The sequence below is a fragment of the Vanellus vanellus genome (genome assembly GCF_965231255.1).
Source record: "Vanellus vanellus genome assembly, chromosome: 2".
NCBI lineage: Eukaryota > Metazoa > Chordata > Aves > Charadriiformes > Charadriidae > Vanellus > Vanellus vanellus.
Window position 1 is genome coordinate 20,649,294 of NC_138906.1, and position 14,993 is coordinate 20,664,286.

Here is a 14,993-nt window from a genome sequence, read left to right on the forward strand (position 1 = left end):
ATTTTAGTTTCCTCTTTTCTTGCCTCCCAATTTTATTTTCCTCAAAATAACAGTTAATTTCATTCTGTGGATCTGCACTAGCCCTCAACTGAAGCAACTACCAGGATTTGGATTATTAAATCCCACCTGAGATTTCTACCACCTGAGATTGGAGCACTCTGTAGCTGAAGAGACGCTGGCCATGCAAAGAACAGAAGTGTTCTGTATGATTACAGCCTTCTGTTCTTGCTTACTCAAAAAACATCCAAAATGCAAGAAACAAAATCCAAAACCTACTTCCATTCTCAGTTCCCACAACTTTATAATTCATTTTCTAATGAACCACGCCTGTCCTTTCTGGCTACAGGTGAGCAATGTGAGAAGAGACTGGAGAACTATGCTCATTCTCAGGCCAAAACACAATTAAAATACAATAACTATTTTGTATTGAGGGATGAGACGTAATTTACAAGCAACATTCAAGAAATGTTCTATTCTGCTCTGGTGAGACACCACCTTGGGGAGTACTGCATCCAGCTCCGGAGCCCCCAACGTAAGAAGGACGTGGACCTGTTAGAGCAAGTCCAGAGGAAGGCTATGAAGATGATCAGAGGGCTGGAGCACTTCTCCTATGAAGACAGGCTGAGTGAGTTTAGGTTGTTCTGCTTGGAGAAGAGAAGACTCCGGGAAGACCTTATAGGAGCCTTCCAGTACTTAAAGAGGGCCTACAAGAAAGCTGGAGAGGCACTACTTACAAGGGCATGTAGTGACAGGATGAGGGGGAATGGCTTCAAACTGGAAGAGGATAGATTTATATTAGATATTAGGAAGAAATTCTTTACTTTGATGGTGGTGAGACACTGGAACAGGTTACCCAGAGAAGTTGTGGATGCCCCATTCCTGGAACTGTTCAGGACCAGGTTGGAAGGGGCTTTGAGCAACCTGGTCTAGTGGAAGGTGTCTCTGGCCATGGCAGGGGGGTTAGAACTAGATGATCTTTAAGGTCTCTTCCAACTCTAACCATTCACTTAACTGCAAAGTGAAAACATCTCCTTCTCTTGTGACACACTGCAAAATTACAGTCCAGTCTTCTGGAAGATTACAGGAATATCAATGATATATCAGTGATAACATTAACAATTTAAAGGATTATTAATTTAGTAGAAACAGAAAAATCAAACATCTGTCCTCTTGCAGTGTGCCATATTTTACTGTCGACAGCAGGGCAGAAGCCAACAGAGTTTATGATGCGTGGTACCTAGCTGACTCCCAACAGTCCAAATTCTGTCTTCACATATTCACAATTTGATTGCATGCCCTCAGCCAAGCTTGCCATAATAAGTTAACCTAAGTATCGTTCAGAACCCAGTGATCCCTAGCCAACTGTCAAAGACTTCAGCTCTTCTCTCACAACTTCAGCAGTGTTGACAATTGCCATCAGTACAACAATCAGCATATAAAGCCATAATTTTTAAGAAAATATAAATTAAATGGAAATTAATATTAAAACAGATTAATTATACCAAGAATGCTACCAGTGTACACCAATTAGAGTGGCTGGCATGGAATGAGTAGGAGAAAACTTAGGATATTATGTGCTACATAATTTTGAGCCTTTGTTATACAGATGTCTTCTGGGTACCTGGAACATGATGCTTAGCTACAGATAATACAGGGACTTTTGGAAGATTTGGAATCTTGGAGACTTGTTAGATTCCCAACAAATACAGAAATAAGCTTGATAAAGGAAGCTGATCAGTCTCTAATAAATCATCTGTCACAGAAGTACTGACACAAGAGCTACATGCAAAAATTACAGAAATAGGCTAAAAAGTAATTTTTATTGAAAACTGAACCTTGAAATAACTACACTGGTATGGAAGTTTCAAACTGTAACATAAAAAAGAGAATTCTTTCCCACGTGCAAGTCTGTCGCTCATAACAAAACAGATCTAGGTTATATTTAAACCAAGCCCTACTAAACAATGAATATAAAATTCTACAACAAAATGATAAAAATTTCCTTCATGAAAACCACAAGACTTCTTTATAACTGCAAATACAGGTTTGATAGATATTTCAGAAAAAAAAAACAACAAAACTTTGTCAGAGAACTTTGAGATTAAATGAACATTTCAGTGCTAGGAAACTAAAAATTGTGAACTACTATCAAAATCTAAGCAACGCAAAGGAAAGCTCATTGCAAAAAGACTAACCTTTTGATGCAAATTTATACAGAGCATCACAAGCTTTGGCCAAAACTTCCTCTTCGGGAGAACTAAGCATTAGCACAACTGTTGCTGCTGTTTTGCTTTCAATCAATAAAGGATCAAACTACAAACAAAAAAAGGAAAGAATAGTTTGATTTATACTGAGCCTTCCCATGTGCTGCAGTGGACCCTCACACCTCATTAAAAAAATATAGTTTGAGATCTACTTTGAGTTCTAAATATTAACATGAGTTGCTATTTACTTGGAGAAATTAAATTTTTTAATAACAATTTGAGACATTGTTGAAAAAAAAGAAAGAATAATTGACTTCCAAATACAATCATGATTTTATCCTGTATGAACATTTTGGAGAAACCCTGTACATCTAGGAAGTCTTGAAGGCAACAAACTCTGTAATTCTGTTACACATATAAGAGCATCCTGTGGCTTCAGAACCAAATATGAGAAGTTTCTTTTGAGCAGCTGTGCACAGAGCCTATGAACTTAGGTGTTGTACGAGCAAGAGGATTTGATTACTCTGTGGCATTAACACTTAGTGGTTTCTTTAAAAAAATAAAAGGACCCTTCCTGTGCCTTCATCAACTCAGTTCTCTAGCTCACCATGATCTTGTACTAGGTGAAGTATTTCCATGATATAATCCCTGTTTATCCAGCTAGAAATGACACAAAGTGTTCATTTCCATTTCTGACCTCTCATACAGAAAGAAATCTTCCAACTAATTTTGCAGTTTTCACCCTCTTTATAGACTCTTCAGGACTAACATCACTTAAGCAAGGGAATCTTCTAAAAAAACCTTTCATTCTTCAACAAGACTCAAGGATTTCTGAAAATTCTATCCATTAAAAAGTTTTAAGCTTTTCACCCTCTTTATAGACTCTTCAGGACTAACATCACTTAAGCAAGGGAATCTTCTAAAAAAACGTTTTGTTCTTCAACAAGACTTCCAGAGAAAAATAAACACAAAGATTGATCTCAGATGAAGTTTAACAAGAAATTAAATATGACATGAGTTTTAAATCTCGCTATTTATTTACATTGATCTAATACCAAAGACGCTATTATGTTGCTCCATTTTCGTTGCCTCTCGTGTTCACAAGTAATCGTATAAACTACAATTCATTGGTAATTCCTAGGCTTTAACGACAGGTTAGCACATGAGCAGAGTGAAATTGGTCTAATCTCTACCCATTTGTGCAGACATTAGATTCACTAATACTGTCTGAAATATTCAATAGGCACTTTCCTATCAGAAACTGTTTTGTGCTGAAAAAACAGTAAGAAGAGTCACTGAAATCAATGAATGTTTAAGAAGTCAGAGCCCTGAGCAGATCAGTGATTTGCTGGTAAATAACACAGTTTGTCAAAACTATCATTGAACTGGATATGACTTTTGCGTATCAGAATGCCAGCACAGCTAGAGTTCCCCCCGCCTTTTTTTCCCCCTATATTTTTTTTTAAATCAAGACTTGCTCCTAAATCTTCATACATCATTGCAGATTCTTCCCTGAATAGCACATACAGGACAGATTACCTGCTAGAATAATATGTCTGAAGTTACAAACAACCTTGAATTAAACACAGACATTTAACTGGTTTATAAACAACAACATTTCCAACATTCAGTTTGTATTAAGAAAAAAGCAAGTTAAATGAAAAAGAAAGCTATAATTCAAAAACTTCTATATGTCTTTGATCATGATTTTTGTGTACATTTGACTTCAAAGCCATTAGAAACTGCAGAGAATTTGGGTTTGGTTTTTCTTTTTTTTTTTGGCTTCCATCAACTTAACCTAGTTGAATTTGAAGGTAATACAAAATATGTTTCCAGTCAGAGCAAAGACCCATCTAGCCCAGCATCCTGTCTCCAACAAAGGCCAGTAACAGGTGTGGGCAAGCAGGCTATTAAACTTTGCTTATATTCCCTCCCAGACTCCAGCACTCTGCAACCTAGAGAACTGGTGAGCTAGCAATTTTACCTCTCTGTTCAAAGAGTCCAAGAAAAATTTTCAACCAGTTAATTTGGTACATAATTTCTGAAGCCATCTGTATCTTAGCCACCCTTAATATTCTGAGACACAAGTATCACAGTTCAACAGTCATATAAATAGTTGTGCTTTTTCTTTGTTTTAAAACTACCACCTGTTAACTGTATTTGTCCTCCACAGTTCATTCATCTTAAGAAGCAGCAAAATAAATTAAACCCATTTGCCTTCCCTGTATATTCATAATTTTGTAAGTTTGTATGATATTCCTCTTCACAGTCATTTCATTTGGGGAATGAAGAAACCCACTCTCTTTGATCTTTCCTAATACAGAAGCCACTCTGTCTATTCTTGTCTTTCTTAGTACTTTTCTATAGTTCAACTGTACTTTTTTGAGATGGAAACACCAGAACTGTTAATGGTATTCAACATGTGCATGCATAATGTATTTGCTAGTGACATGGTGTTTTGTCTTTTATTTCTGGAATTTGAAATGTTGTATTTATTCACTTTTGCCTACCGAGTAGCTGGCTGCCATTTTCATGAAAGTATCCACGTCGATTCTGATAGGCTGCATGACACAGGGTGCAGAATAAAACGCCATGACATTCCACTGGCAACCTCTCTCCATTATGAAACCTGAACTTAAATTTGTTTTCTCACCTTTGCTTTCTATTTAATAACCAGACATTATGGCCAGGAGAAGATTTTCTTTTTACCTGACAGCATTTCTGTGGGTGAAGAGACTGGTCTAAAATCTTTTGAAAAAGCTAAATAACTGTATCAACGAGAACACCATTATCCACTTGCTCACTGGCTCCTCTAAAGAATTCAAATAGATTTCAGAGACCAAACTTTCCTCTACACAAGTAGTATTGATTTGCCCCCATTACTATCATATTTATCCATGTATCTTTTTTTTTTTTTAGTAACTATTTCTACCAATTTACACTGTGTGGAAGACAAACTTTCTGTAATTATTGATGTATTACTTTTTGAAAACAAAATTTTCTACCCTCCATTCCTCTAGTACAAAGGGTGCATATTAAATACCACAAGTAACAGTACCACAATTTCAGATTTTAGCTATTTTTCAGTAACAAGACCCAGGCAAATACCATTTATTCATAGTTTGGCAATTTCTTCACATTTGTTTTAATGATTTGCTACATAGCTTTGTCTTTTGACACAAAAATATGTCATTTTGCTTTTCTTTTATGACTTTAATCACCTAATAGTGTCCCTCTAAGAAGCCTCTTGCTTTTAGTCAATTTGGAAAAGCTTTATTGCTAGTTGTATCCTTGCTAGTTCTCTCCCAAAATATTTTGGTACATTGTGACATTGTGCTTTTACTTCTCACTTGTGAGTGCAAGGGGTTTTTTTGTTTTCCCATTTAGATGCAAATCCCACCTTTTGAATGATGTATTTATCTGCTATTATTTTGTTGTTTAATAATGCTGTGATTTAAAAAAAAAAATCCTTTAAATTTGAATTAACTGACTACAGGTCTGCTTTATCATTGCACCTTTCATAGACTCTTTAGAAGCATTACTGGTATCTTTGATATTCTTAACCCCTTTTCCTTTACCTAGAAAAACAGAGTAACTATATACCTGGTCATGCTAATTATTTCAGTTCTGTCATTGTCTGATGTCCTATACTAACAACATAAACTCAGGATATTCCACTGAATCACAAACAGCTGATGTTAGAAGGCACTTCTGGTGATGATCTGATCCAATTGCCCTAATCAGAGCAGCGTCAGCTAGATCTCAGGGCTGGTGCACAGCTTGATTTTGTCTGTCTCCAAGGATGGAAACTGCATAACCTCTCTGCACAACCTGTGCCATGTTCCATCATTCTTACAGTAAAAAAAGACTTTTTTTTAAATGTTTAAATGGAACCTCCTGGGTTTCAGTTTGTGCCCATTGCCTCTCATCCTTTCACTGGGCATAACTGAGAAGAGTCTGGTCTGATTGCTTTATTCCCTCCTATCAGGTATTTATACACATTGACAAGACCCTTCCTAGCCTTCTTTCAAGACTGGACAGTGCCAGTTCTCAGTCTCTCCTCATATGACAAATGCTCCAAGTCTTTGGCAGACTTGTTCCAGTAAGTCCATGTCTCGTGCTCGGGAACCCAGAAGTGGACACAGCACTCCAGGCATGGTCTCACTCACCACTGTTGAGTGGAAGACAATAGTCCCCTCTCTCAAGTTGCTGGCAACACTCTGACTAATGCAACCCCGGATTTTGTTAGCTTTCTTTCCCCCAAGTGCATATTGCTGGTGCACGTCCATCAGAATCACCAGATCCTTTCCTCTAAAGCTGCCTTCCAGCTGGTCATCACCCAGTCTGTATTGGTTATTCCTCCCCCAGGTGCAGGACTTGGCATTTCCCTTTACTGAACTTAATGAAATTCCCATTTTCCTGTTTCCCTCGTTTGTTGAGGTCTGTCTGAATGGCTGCGCAACCATCTGATCTGTGAAGCGCTCCTCTCAATTTGGTATTTTCTGCAAAATTGCTGAGGGCGCACTCTGTCCCGTCATTCAGGTCACTCATGAAGAGGTTAAACAGTACTGTTCCTAGGATCAACCCCTGAGGCACAACACTACAGCCTGATCTCTAGCTGGACCTCATGCTGCTGATCACAACCCTCTGAGTCTGGCAGTTCAGCGAGTTTTCAGTTCATTTACACTGTCTGTTTATCTTGTCTGTACTTCATCAGTTTGTCTATCTATGAGGATGCTATAAGAGACTGGTGAAAGCCTTACTAAAGTCAAGTCAAATTAATATTTAGGCATTAATTGCTAAAAAGAAGGTTTTTCTGTGGAGACTGAATTTCAGGACTTGGCATTGCCACTTCATCTATTCCACCTTTCTAACATCACTGTTGTGAATGAAGCCATTTTCAAAAATACTCAGCTTTCTTCCAGTATTTTCTCTAGTGGTAATCTTAGGTTTCCCTTTTAAGGTCTATGCCCTAGCTGATGATCAAATACTAATATTGTCTAGACCACACTTAATGAAATTATCATAGGAAAAGTTCCTATCAATCTATGTCAAAGCTAGTATATTTTATCTGCCTGAATTACTGTCTAAGGTCATCCATATAGAGACAGAGGCTTAAAGCAATATTTTTCCTGGAGAAGCCCAATTCTCAGAACAGATAATAACAAAAGACAAATTATGAAAGGCAGGGAAAACAGAGTCCTCAGAATGCCTTCTGAACCATATAAGCAGTGACTAGGCTAAGAGATATGTTTCCCACCTATTCCTAGAAATCTATAAAAATTAGTGGTCATCTGCAGTACCATATATTCTCAGAGCATTCCAGATGCACAAAGGCCCCCTTTTATAAGCCTGTCCTCATTATCTCAAGGCTTCTTTTCTCGGACTTGACATTTTCATAAGCAGATTATCAATCAGAAGATAAAGGCTAACACATCTTTTATTTTGTCTGTGTCTCATTTCCTGCCATCTGAAATATCCAGGTGAAATTTAAAGTTTTAAGATTTAATTTTACATGATCGCTATTAACAATATTCTCATCGATAAAAGATTTTCTTGGTTGATAGTTACAACTAATCAATGATCTAATTTCATATTTAATACTCTTTTGCTATGCAACATTCAAGTTTTTTTCTCCTGATAGAACTGCTAGAAGAGATATGCTAACCTGAAGTACAATAAGGGTAAAAACTAAGCCAAAAACTGCAGATGCCATCTGGACTTCACTCTTTCCAGTTCTTTCCTTTTTAATAGTTTTATTCACCTTTTCTGTAATTTTTTTTCAGTTGTTGAATACCTTTTCTAACATTATTCAGTTTATTGTAGTAGTTAGTAGGCTGTATCATGCTTTTCTCCAGAAACTCTAATGGTGTCTTTTGGATCTAGAAATTGTGGTGCTGCCTCTAGTGACTTTCTAGATATTTACACAAAAAGTCAATTATTACTTTGGAGGGGGTTAGCTCATTTGTGTGCCTTAAATCTACTGTCGTGCCTTTCAATTTTTTTTTCTTAAACTGCAAAGATACCTAGTTTTAATTCTTCAGGCCTGTTTTAATTAGTCCTATCCACATACACCTTCTTTGTGTCTCCTCATGGTTTTCTAGGTTATTCCATACAGAAATGGCTTCAGATTGATTTATCCTCTCATGCTGAAGTTTTATGTCAAGTCTCCTTTCATAAGGATTTATTATTGATTGAAGCTTAGGAATTATGTTTGTAATATTCATCTTGCCACAGAACAGTTGGACAAAACCTGGTATCAATTGCTATGCCTCAGTGACATCATGGCTATCGGATATTACTGTCTTAGTCAAAATTATTTATGCTTATTTAATATTGAAATTGTGATGTAGTTTTTGCTGATCAACTTTTCTATGACCTTTGAAAAAGCTCTTGCAGTACTATCACTCCTTACAGACAAACCTATTGTTTTTTTAAAACAGTGTACCAAATTTTCCATTTAGTTTCATGCTCCTCTGTGCGACTTGTTGAGGTCCTGATTTTCATTAACTTAGTTATTACCCATCACAGAATTTATATGAAACTTTAAAAATACCTATATTTTGAACCTCTATCTTTTTTTCTTTTTTTTGAGGGGGGGGATATCTTTGAACCTTGTGAATTTATAGAAACTCTTGAAAAGTGTGCTAGTGTGAGACCCTTAATCTCCACCTTTTGAAAAAAGTCATATTACCACCATTATCCCATATTTGGCTTCAGCTCTTGTACTTCTCACTGTGAACTGCCAATGATACCAGAAAAACCTGAAGTGATGCTAAAGACTGTATATCTTTGCAAAAGATCCAGAATACATAGTACTATATGCAGTATATTATAGATATAAAAAATACTGTATATATATACCTATATATAAACACACTGTATACATATTCAAAATATCTGTAAAATTCTGTATTCAGTAAAAAACTCTGTAGATCCATCTTAACTCTTTCATCCTTAAAGAAAGGAAACGTCCCCACAGTTGAAAAGACAGGCAGATTTCAGATCGCTCTTCTCCTTTCTCCTTTGATTTTTACAAATGGAAAGCTAATATTGTTCTTAAAAAAAAAAAAAAGCCTGGATTGTTTCATACATACATTATTATTTGCAAAGCCTGCCAAAGACAACAATCTCCACAGAGAACTACACATGCCCAGTCACTCTGGTTTGTATGCTGTCCAAGAAAAGCAGAAACAGAATCATCTTTAAAAGACATTTTTAGAATAATGTGGGTAACCTAGGAGAGTATGGAACTATGGAAGGATGGTAGAGCTGGACCTATAATTGTGTAATGCTTATTTTATAGCACATAGCAGTTTATAAACTTACCACATCCTTGGGTGGAGGCTCTACTTCCTTCTTTACTTTTTTACCCATTCTAAAAACAAAACAAAACAAAAAAATAAAAGCAGACAAACAAAATCCCTTCTGTGTTTTAGGAATCAGTTTATCGGTGATTTAGAAAAGCTTGTAAAATAAACTCATTCATTTGACCCAGCTAATCAGTTTGAAGATTTCTTTGACATAGTAATCTCTATACACAAAATTGTCCCTTATAAACAAAACAAACTTTGTAACATTTGAATACATTTGGTAAAATACACCTGTCAACAAAATACATAACTAAAACAAAAGATGTGAGACATCACAAGCTCAAGTTGTAATGTGGTACAAACACATAGGACATGCTTTTCTGTAAGTTAGTTTTATCTGCATCTATATATTGAGTCTGGCTGAGGTGGAGTTAATTTTCCCTGTAGCAGCCCTCATAGCGCTGTGCTTTGTATTGGTAGCTAGAAAGGTGTTGTTGGTAACACACCAGAGTTTTGGCTACTGCTGAGCAGTGCGCACACAGCATCAAGGCTGTCTCTCCAACATTGCCTCCCTCACCAGTAGGCTGGGGGTGGGCAAGATCTTGGGAGGGACACAGCCAGGGCAGCTGACCCCAACTAACCAAAGGGATATTCCATATCATTCCATATGATGTCTGCTCAGCCATAAAAGTAAGGGGGGGGCGAGAGGGGGGGGAGGCATTTGTTATTTACGACATTTGTCTTGTGGAGCAACTGTTACACATACTGAAGCCCTGCTTCCTGGAAGTGTCTGGACATTGCCTGCCCATGGGAAGTAGAGAATAAATCTTTTGTTTTCCTTTGCTTCCGCACATAGCCTTTGCTTTTGCTTTATTAAACTGGCTTTATCTTGACCCACAAGGGTGTTTTTCCATCTTATTTTCTCCCCCCACTCCCTGTCCACTGAGCAGGGGCATGATAGAGCAGCTTGGTGGGCACCTGGTGTCCAGCCAAGGTCAACCTACCACAATCCATAAATCATATATGAACTTGAAGGTCCTATAAGGCTATTTCCCCATATTTGTCTATACATTCTATGCTGGCAAACGTTCTATACAACTGCAGAATGTACAATTAAGTTCTACCTTGAAAACGTGGTTCAAGTTCAATTTGAATCCTCAGTTCCTATTTCACAGAAGACAAAAATCAGGTTTGCAGGTATCAAGAAACTGCTCTGCACAGTACAAATTTCACTGATTTAAAAAAGTTACATCTATTTACACCAAGTCCAGCTTCTGCCTTCTGCTTTTTTTGCATTAGCACATGTGCATATGAACCAGGAAGACCTTCTCAGCTGCATCTAATAGCTTCTGAAGCATATGGATGTAATACCTCATGTGGACCTAATTTCATGTGGCTTGCAAAACTTCAGCAGAGCCTTCCAGCTAAGCTACAGGCAAAAGTAAAGAGCAATGCGACCCACTAGCACTAGCTATGCATAGAACATAACCCAAGTTATGCCAAACTTAGGTTTGTTTTAACACTGCATAAAAGTGAAATGTGCACTGTTAGTACCCCTTAGTAACTCCTCAGCTAGTTCTCAAAGGGAAACCACACATTCACCCTCGGCCAGGACTATCCTGACAGCCTCCCTGTGGCTGTCAGGTATAAAAAGTTATTTTCTAGTGCCATATGAGCCACAGCCTGGCTGTTTAGAAACGTTAGGGCTATTGTTTGCTGTGTTCAACAAACATTTGGAGCTCTTCTTGAATCCTCTGATTTTTTTCAGGTATTGTTCCTCCACTGGCCTCTCAAATTAATTGTAACACAGCAGTATTGAAACCAGTTGATAAGCACATCCCAAAAATGGATCTGAAATTTAAAACTTCATAGGCAGGTCACTAATTATAGTTTTGAGAGGAAGACCCATACAATCAAAGATTCTTCAACTCCAATCTGCTTTACCCTTGTGCATACACACATACAAACACACACCGTAGGAACATGTGTACGTATGAACACATATACACACTAGAATTCAGTGTTTCAGAAAGTGCAGCTTTGGCTACAGAGAAAGTAACTTATAGAAGAGAAAGCATAAGGACAAATTACTGACAGTATATTCAACAAAAATGATGGACATACTACCTTCTGATTTATGCAGTCACTGTAGAAAGTAAGCATACACATACAAGAATCAGATTTAGAAGGACATTCAGGATATGTGGGTTATTTAAATTGTGTTAAATCCTGGTATGGAGATATGGGCGCTTATTTAGAATTACTCAGTTCAGCTCAATGCATTTCAGATATAAATTAAACTAAAGTCATAAAAAGCAACTTTAATCCTGAATGATTTTAATTAGGTTTAAACCAAACAATTTTAAAAGCTATTTCATGTAAAAGTACTTATAATGTTGTACAATTAATGTTCACAGGTTCAAAAAATTATACATATTCCAAGACTGTGAATATCTAAAGCCTTTAATCGTAAATATTTCTTCACACTGTATAAATATATCCAATCTCTGACAGTATTTTTGAGAAACTTATACATTTTCCTACATGTCCAGAAATATTTGGTTCCTTGGCAATATTAAAAAGCAGTATGATCTGTAGCAACAAGCACAGAGAACAGAACAATTACTTTATTGCGGATCGTGCCCCTCAGTCTGTTTCTTTGCTGCAGTTACTATTCTGGATTTCAATGCATTCTGCCATCAAACGTTGGTGTTAGCTTTGTTCCCATAAAGCTCTCTGTATTCAGCGGTCATTCCCTGACTTGAGGCAATGACACACGTAGAATTCTTTGGCCTACTGATAATTAAAAATGTGTCTTCTACATTGAATTTTAATTATCGCAGACAATCAATGTGTACAGGTATTGAAAGGCTACTGACCCATAAAAGAACTTCTTATTCAAATCCCTGTCTCTCCATGCTAACTGCATGTTGTCTTTTTCTCAGTAGGTTTACAGTACGCGTATCTTTGATTCTCAGTTTACTAGTCTAAATAGCTAGAATTCAGAAAAAATTGTAGCAGGATTTAGATTTTTAAATGTGATTAAATGCTGGGTCTACGTTATCTGAAAAAATTCTTTTAAAAACTAGGTCTCTATTCACTATCAATTAAGTGTAATTAATTACACTAATTAATTCCTGGAGAAACTGGCTGCTCATGGCTTGGACAGGTATACGCTTTGCTGGGTAAAAAACTGTCTGGAAGGCCGGGCCCAAAGAGTGGTGGTGAATGGAGTTAAATCCAGTTGGCGGCCGCTCACAAGTGGTGTTCCACAGGGCTCAGTATTGGGGCCAGTTCTCTTTAATATCCTTATCAATGACCTGGACAAGGGGATTGAGTGCACCCTCAGTAAGTTTGCAGACAACACCAAGCTGGGCAGGAGAGTTGATCTGTCTGAGGGTAGGAAGGCTCTACAGAGGGATCTGGACAGGCTGGATCGATGGGCCGAGGTCAATGGTATGAGGTTCAACAAGGCCAAGTGCCAGGTCCTGCACATGGGTCACAACAACCCCATGCAGCACTACAGGCATGGGGAAGCAGTGGAAAGCTGCCTGGCAGAAGAGGACCCGGGGGTGTTGGTCAACACCTGGCTGAATATGAGCCAGCAGTGTGCCCAGGTGACCAAGAAGGCCAACAGCAGTCTGGCCTGTATCCAATATAGCGTGGCCAGCAGGACTAGGGAAGTGATCGTCCCCCTGTACTCAGCACTGGTGAGGCCCCACCTGGAATACTGTGTTCAGTTTTGGTCCCCTCACTACAAGAAAGACATTGAGGTGCTGGAGCATGTCTATGGAAAAGCAACGAAACTGGTGAGGGGTCTAGAGCACAAGTCTTATGAGGAGCGGCTGAGGGAACTGGGGGTGGTTAGCCTGGAGAAAAAGCAGCTGAGGGGAGACCTTATTGCTCCGTACAACTACCTGAGAGGAGGTTGTAGCAAGGCGGGGGTCAATCTCTTCTGCCAAGTAACAAGCGATAGGACAAGAGGAAACAGCCTCAAGTTGCACCAGGGGAAGGTTTATATTGGATATTAGGGAAAAGTTCTTCACCAAAAGGGCTGTCAAGCATTGGAACAGGCTGCCCAGGGAAGTGGTGGAGTCACCATCCCTGGAGGTATTTAAAAGATGGGTAGATGTGGTGCTTAGGGACATGGTGTTAGGTTGATGGTTGGACTTGATGATCTTAAAGGTCTTTTCCAACCAAAACAATTCTATGATTCTAAATTTTAAAGACAAAGTAAAGAATATTTTCATTTGAGTAATATGCTTTACTTCATTTTCTGTAGGTTTCTAAAATCATAGGAGCATACTTTTTCCACATATGGTTTTCAAGATTAAAGGGTTGATTGTTTTAAATCATGTAGAGCTAGAGGTAATAAAAGACGTTGACATAACAGATGTAGCCAATGCATAGTCAAGAAATCTATGAAGTTATCATTCTATGTTACTTCCTGTCCTTCACCTGGAATTTATTGCTTTCAGTGGTAGACAAATTAGCCTGCTTTACTTTGCTACTACCCAGTTTTAGTGCAGCAGTCTAACCAGGTGCTGTCTCTCAGCCAGCAGGATAGTCATTATATCTAACTACATCCTCACTCCAAAACTACAATCCTCAACACTCTCCCTCAGCTCTGGCTATTCTTCGTGCCTACGCTCAGCAGGTACTTCCCTGTTTCAGTCTGAACTTCATTAGGGCCTCCAACTTTCCCATAGGACCAGAACTACCCCAGTGTAATTATCTCAAGTTGAACCAGTATCCAAAAATTATGAGTAGTGTCCACTAAACTAAATTAGATATCAGTACTTAAGTTCATCACTCTCCCTGATAATAGATGGAGATCTAGTCAACATATTCAATAGCTCTTCAGGCAATTAATCCTAAAGTAGGTATCTAAAACAGAATTGCACCTTAAAAATAACTACTTTTTCCTTGGACCAAACCCAGAGTTTAGCGTTTCTACCTCATGTATTGACATTTACATTGACATTTAAAGCTAGTGAGATAAACACTACTACCCCGTTTCTCCATGTGAATCCACACGCCAGGCTAGGTCTGGCAAATACTATCACAGTAGACTGAACATTAGCAGAACCAGGCATATGACAAAACACAGCCACTTTGTCTTTTTAAAAGTGGCTGAAGGAATAGGCCCATCTCCAGTAACATCTCTGTGACCAGAACTCTTGCCTGTAAGTGGAAAATGATTGTGAAGAACATCACAAATATGGACTTTTTAGTTCAAAAGTGGAACCCTATAACCTCTTGGCTATTATATCAGGAACTGGAATCTCTGCCATGTCAAATAAAATAAGGAAGATTTATTTAATTTTTGAAAGATTTGTTGCAGATGCCTGCCCAGAGGAGCAGATTCCAAGTACTAGTACAAGTAAAATAATGATGGCCATGATCCCTGTACTTACTGCATTTTATTGTCTTGCTCTAGGAACCTCTCTGCTCAGCGTGAACAGTTTCTTAGATT

General features: G+C 38.0%; 1 protein-coding gene across 1 annotated transcript in view; it reads right to left on the reverse strand.

Moving 5' to 3' along the window:
* Window positions 1-9,581, reverse strand: part of ARMC3 (armadillo repeat containing 3) — a gene marked incomplete at both ends in the record, with an annotated part of 56,637 nt that extends 47,056 nt beyond the window's left edge. Inside the window, 2 exons of the mRNA XM_082480052.1 lie at window positions 2,196-2,313; window positions 9,534-9,581. Of these exons, the coding sequence (XP_082336178.1) occupies window positions 2,196-2,313; window positions 9,534-9,581 (166 nt within the window). The remainder of the gene's footprint in view (window positions 1-2,195; window positions 2,314-9,533) is intronic.
* Between the last annotated feature and the right edge of the window lie 5,412 nt (window positions 9,582-14,993).